At 40.2% G+C, this 6261-nt stretch overlaps 1 protein-coding gene across 1 annotated transcript in view; it reads left to right on the top strand.

Moving 5' to 3' along the window:
- The first annotated feature begins 940 nt into the window (after positions 1-940).
- kcnk6 (potassium channel, two pore domain subfamily K, member 6) overlaps positions 941-6261 on the top strand; it is a 21456-nt gene continuing 16135 nt past the window's right edge. The window contains exon 1 of the mRNA XM_015390741.1: positions 941-1296. Within this exon, the coding sequence (XP_015246227.1) occupies positions 981-1296 (316 nt within the window). The 5' untranslated portion in view covers positions 941-980. The remainder of the gene's footprint in view (positions 1297-6261) is intronic.

The raw sequence follows: 6261 nt of genomic DNA, 5'->3' as shown, positions 1-6261 counted from the left end.
TCCGTCCAGGAAACAAAAAGCCAGGCAGACGAGCTCTAAGCCAGCTCCAATGACAGAGGATGAAGGGAGCACATTCATTCATTCACAGGGAGAGAAACAGGACTACACTGGAAAACAGGCTGATCTTCAACATCTATAAAGAAAGGTGTTGATGGCAGCAGCACAGCAGATATTTCTCTACAGGATGGAGTCACAGCCAAACAGGAACAGATGAGGCGAAGCTACTATGAAAAAAAGCAGAGAGAGCATAACTTTAGAGATTTAACTAACAGATTCTGCAGAGTCGGAGTGATGAATGGCGAAAAAGGGGTCTCCAGCAGTCTAAGCCTATAGCAGTATAACTTTAGAGATAGCTCAGGATAACCTGAGCCACTCTAACTATATGCTTAATCAAAAAGGAAAGTTTTAAGTCTACCCATAAAAGTAGACAGGGACTAAAACTGGTAGTTGGATTTCACTCCACGGGAGAGGAGCCTTATAACTAAAAGATCTGCCTCCCATTCTACTTTTAGAAATACTAGCAACCATTAGTAAAGCTGCAGATTGAGAGAGAAGGTCTCTGTTAGGAACATAAGGAGCAATCAGATATCTGATATAAGTTGAAGTTTGGCCATTTAAGGCTTTATATGTGAGAAGGAGGATTTTAAATTCTATTTTTTATAATCAGAAGAAGCACCAGTTTATATATAAAGTCTTTTAACATCATCCACAGCTGTCTCAAAGTAATGAACACCAAAATTATTGAACATTTTCACAAGCTGAAAGGTAAAATAAAGGCTCTGAAAGTTATATTCCGCCAGAAGCAGCCGCCCTCCATCAGGAAGCAGGATGCACCTGCGCGCGTGACATCTGGACACACCCTCCTATTTCCACAGTGGGAGGAGGATGCAGGAGGAGGTGTTCAAGTTCCGTTAGCACAGCCCCTAGATGTTCTCCCTCACAGAGAGGAGCAGGAGGAGACAGACGCCGGCTGGGCCGCCATGCATTCCGTCGGCAGGTCGTGGCTGCTGCTCACCGGGTTCATCCTCTTCTACATCATCTACCTGCTGTTCGGAGCGCTGGTGTTCTCCAGCATCGAGCGGCCGATGGAGGACAAACTGCGCCACGACATGGAGAGGCTGAAAGAGGAGTTTCTGAACCAAAGCTGCGTCAGCGCCGCTTCCCTCGAACTGTTCCTGAACAAAGTTTTGACGGCCAACAAGTACGGCGTTTCTGTGCTCCACAACTCCTCAGCGAGGTCCAACTGGGACCTGGCCTCCTCCATGTTCTTCGCAAACACTCTGGTCACGACTGTGGGTGAGTTTAACAGCTGCGCAAAACACAATAAACAAGGCTTTTTGTTGGCGCTTTTTGCGCACGACGCAAACCAAAAAACAGAAAGGAAGCTTGCAAAGCAAAACATATGGAAAGGTTTTAATTGAAGAACTACCTCATAAACGGTCTATTTATCTGAATTAAAATGTTTTTAATTGTATTCCGACAGTAACATCACTTTTTCTTTCTTTTTTTGCAACGTGTCTTTATTTCTGAGGAAATAACAGCTGTTTAATTTCCAGGGGCGCAGCTAAAAATGTTTCTAAGGGCTGGCCTGATTGGGGGCTTTGACAATAATGACTCAAGACCAGTGTTGGGCACGTTATAGTTAGTAGTTACTTCTCCCAAAAAGTAACTGAGTTACTGAGTTGCTCCACAATAAAAGTAACTAGTTACTATTAAAAGTAACTATTGCGTTACTTTTGCGTTTCTCGCCCCCCTAACCCTCACCACCCAGCCCCCACCTTCTCGCCGTGTGTTTCAAAAGCCAGCTGAATAGAGTGGATGATAAAGACAAGTACCTGCAGAGAGTTTTGCATTTATTGCAACTCAACGTAAATTACATTAGGGGAACACTATGTGCTGGGCTTTTAAACCCCATCAGATAGTTTTCCCCTCTTCTTAACATGGGGGGAACGGAATCTGATGCAGGGTGAATATCATCAGGCTGCATTATCTCTACTCATGTATGTGAAGTTTTTTAACAGGGCGTTCAGATCTGGTGAGTGTATGAAATTAATAACCTGGGATGTCTAATCTCACTATACATCAACCAATCTCATCCTCCCCTCTCTCGTGACAAGGTGCGCACGAGTCCTATCATGAAAAAAAAGGTTAATTGTGCGACCTGAGTAATGTGCAGTAACGGGGTGTCGGCAATGGTAACTGCGTTATAGTTACAGTCAAAATAATTAGTTAGATTACTTGTTACTAAAAAAAGGTAGCGCGATAGTAATGCTGTTACTTTTAACAGTGCTGCTCAAGTTACAGGCGTAAATTTCTGAAGGACTGGTGGGGACATGTCCCCAACAATAATTTCCACATTTTTCCCTTTCTGCTTATTTACTTTAGCCAAGGGTAACAAAGTTGGGTGCATCTAAAGGCTGATTTATACTTCAAAACCAGGTCCTCTGTGTAGGTGTGGCAGTGAACAAAAAGGCGTCCCCTCCGCAGACACTCTGCTGCACCTCTCCCAAACTGTAACTGACCGCAGACAGGAGGCCGACTTGTTTTGTTTTTATGACCCAAATGGCGGAAAACAACTCGTGAAGTTGGACCAGCTAGAAGAGTGAGGTGTGCTGGGACCCTTTTTGCACATGGATCCCCGCTATTTTTTGCCGTCATGTCCCTCTGTTGTCGGACAAAGTCGCCCCCACTTCCTCACCGCCTTGGCCTTATCTAGACCCATAGCGTATTTTGCAGACCACGCTTCAATGTTGAGCATAAATCAAAAATGTCTGCGTCAAGCTCACTGCAACACACTGCTGCAGGAGGATAACCAGCCCTTAACTGTGTTAGGAGCGTTTTTAGTCTTTTTTTTTTTTTCTCTGTGTGACATCATTGGATCTGTCGCTTTGAGACATCTGATTTGCGGTCGCATTTCACTGCATACAAAGTTGGTTGGTGGAGAGGTACACAGCAGCTCTCAGAGAATATTAACCAGCAGCTACTTTGATCTTTAAGTAAAAGTTAGGAGATGGGTTGGTTAAAAAATTAGAGATCATACCACTGAAAAATCTCTTTGTTTGACATACAGTGCTTTTTCAGCTAAAAATGGCAACAAGTTGGAAGTTTATGCAAGTTAGTATTATAATGCAAGAAGCTTGAGAAAAGAGTTTGTTCTACTTTACTAGTTATAAAAAGCTGGGCTTCTCGGAGGACCATGACTATGACTCCCAGTTACAGGTTGAAATGAACATGTTTTCTTATTGTAAAGACAGAATCAGACTGCAGAGCTTCTACATCTCTTGAAATGTTGTTTCTGGCATCTTTATATTAGTAAAGAGGTTCATACTTTTTTTTTTTTTAAACGGCACAGAGACAAGTAGGGAGAGCTACAGATTTAAAGGGGAAACAGATTTACTAGGATATGCAACACCCAATAAAATTTATCTCCAAGTTTACCAGAAAGTTTACAAGAAAAAAATATGCTATGCTATATTTAAAATGCATATTCATATTTTTCTGGATGGATAGAATTGAAAATGTACTTCTAGGATGCATGGTATGTCGATTTGGCATCAGAATCGGCTGTTCTGTTATTTTTTTTTTAATACATTGTTTTTGGGCCCTATATATGTAATACACTAAAAGACATCCCTCTAACTATCTTTAAATATAAGTGTATTATAGTTNAAAAAGGTTAATTGTGCGACCTGAGTAATGTGCAGTAACGGGGTGTCGGCAATGGTAACTGCGTTATAGTTACAGTCAAAATAATTAGTTAGATTACTTGTTACTAAAAAAGGGTAGCGAGATAGTAATGCTGTTACTTTCAACGCCGTTACTCTCATCACTGCTCAAGTTACAGGCGTACATTTCTGAAGGACTGGTGGGGACATGTCCCCAACAATCATTTCCACATTTTTCCCTTTCTGCTTATTTACTTTAGCCAAGGGTAACAAAGTTGGGTGCATCTAAAGGCTGATTTATACTTCAAAACTAGGTCCTCTGCGTAGGTGTGGCAGTGAACAAAAAGGCGTCCCCTCCGCAGACACTCTGCTGCACCTCTCCCAAACTGTAACTGACCGCAGACAGGAGGCCGACTTGTTTTGTTTTTATGACCCAAATGGCGGAAAACAACTCGTGAAGTTGGACCAGCTAGAAGAGTGAGGTGTGCTGGGACCCTTTTTGCACATGGATCCCCGCTATTTTTTGCCGTCATGTCCCTCTGTTGTCGGACAAAGTCGCCCCCACTTCCTCACCGCCTTGGCCTTATCTAGACCCATAGCGTATTTTGCAGACCACGCTTCAATGTTGAGCATAAATCAAAAATGTCTGCGTCAAGCTCACTGCAACACACTGCTGCAGGAGGATAACCAGCCCTTAACTGTGTTAGGAGCGTTTTTAGTCTTTTTTTTTTTTTCTCTGTGTGACATCATTGGATCTGTCGCTTTGAGACATCTGATTTGCGGTCGCATTTCACTGCATACAAAGTTGGTTGGTGGAGAGGTACACAGCAGCTCTCAGAGAATATTAACCAGCAGCTACTTTGATCTTTAAGTAAAAGTTAGGAGATGGGTTGGTTAAAAAATTAGAGATCATACCACTGAAAAATCTCTTTGTTTGACATACAGTGCTTTTTCAGCTAAAAATGGCAACAAGTTGGAAGTTTATGCAAGTTAGTATTATAATGCAAGAAGCTTGAGAAAAGAGTTTGTTCTACTTTACTAGTTATAAAAAGCTGGGCTTCTCGGAGGACCATGACTATGACTCCCAGTTACAGGTTGAAATGAACATGTTTTCTTATTGTAAAGACAGAATCAGACTGCAGAGCTTCTACATCTCTTGAAATGTTGTTTCTGGCATCTTTATATTAGTAAAGAGGTTCATACTTTTTTTTTTTTTAAACGGCACAGAGACAAGTAGGGAGAGCTACAGATTTAAAGGGGAAACAGATTTACTAGGATATGCAACACCCAATAAAATTTATCTCCAAGTTTACCAGAAAGTTTACAAGAAAAAAATATGCTATGCTATATTTAAAATGCATATTCATATTTTTCTGGATGGATAGAATTGAAAATGTACTTCTAGGATGCATGGTATGTCGATTTGGCATCAGAATCGGCTGTTCTGTTATTTTTTTTTTAATACATTGTTTTTGGGCCCTATATATGTAATACACTAAAAGACATCCCTCTAACTATCTTTAAATATAAGTGTATTATAGTTATCTTGTGTTCTCAACAATAGGAAAGCATTCAATAAATATATGTTTGAGCTCATTTTTGGAAAATACAGAAACCTAATGAAAGCATTCGAGTTGAGTAGCTGTAGGTCCACCAGCTCCCCACCCCAGCGTCCCCACCAACTTTCATCACAAAGTTCCTTCACTCAAGACACCAGACCTAAGGAGGACCACCTCTACCGTATTTAAAAATATATGCAGAAATGACTAAATGCTCAATATATAAGCATACAATTAATTGCCCCCAAAAATACAATAAACAAATAAAATACAAAGGAACAATAAAAGACAAAAATATAAATAAATAGTTAAAGAATTAATTAATAAATTTGAAGATTATGATGACAATGAATAAATAAGGTAAATATTACAAATACGAATAAAGAAGCTAATGTTTATAAATATATAAATATATATATATATAATTTGTCTCACTGTATCATTTAATTTCTACCTACATTAATTCGTTTTTTTGGGGGGGCAATTAATTGTCTATTTATTGAGCATTTATTTATTTTCTGTATTTTTAAATACGGTAGAGCTGGTCCTCCATACAGAACCACAATCTTTAACTAAAAAATTAATAGTCAGACTATGGGTGATTTATGGTGCTTTACCAACTTAAACTTCTGCACATGTCTGCATTTATTGGTGCCCAGAGTAATGTTTAGACCTGTTTGTACATAAGGGTGAGGCATTATAGCTTGCTGGTACAGTGAAGTGAGGGTCCTACCTTGGATCTATGCCCGTGTTTTGTGCTCATCAGTGAGCACCTGGTGGTTTGGTCATTGAATGGTTACCCAGGACGAGCCCAAATCGGATCATCTCTGTGGGCTGAGGGAAAATTAAGGAATAGTGCTCTTTATCAGACGATATTGTCCCAAAATTTAGAAAATTTCTATTTTTAAAAAAACTCCTGTCTTAAAGGAGAAGTTCGGTTTTTAACACTTTTAGCCCATTTTCTGTAGTGTCCAGGATGAAATCGAATGATAGTCAATATCCCTCCGCCACCGGAAACGGAAATGGGGCCTGTTTAC

The sequence above is a fragment of the Cyprinodon variegatus genome, unplaced genomic scaffold (genome assembly GCF_000732505.1).
Source record: "Cyprinodon variegatus isolate N-32 unplaced genomic scaffold, C_variegatus-1.0 Scaffold510, whole genome shotgun sequence".
Lineage (NCBI taxonomy): Eukaryota > Metazoa > Chordata > Actinopteri > Cyprinodontiformes > Cyprinodontidae > Cyprinodon > Cyprinodon variegatus.
This window is presented reverse-complemented; position numbering and strand designations above follow the sequence as displayed.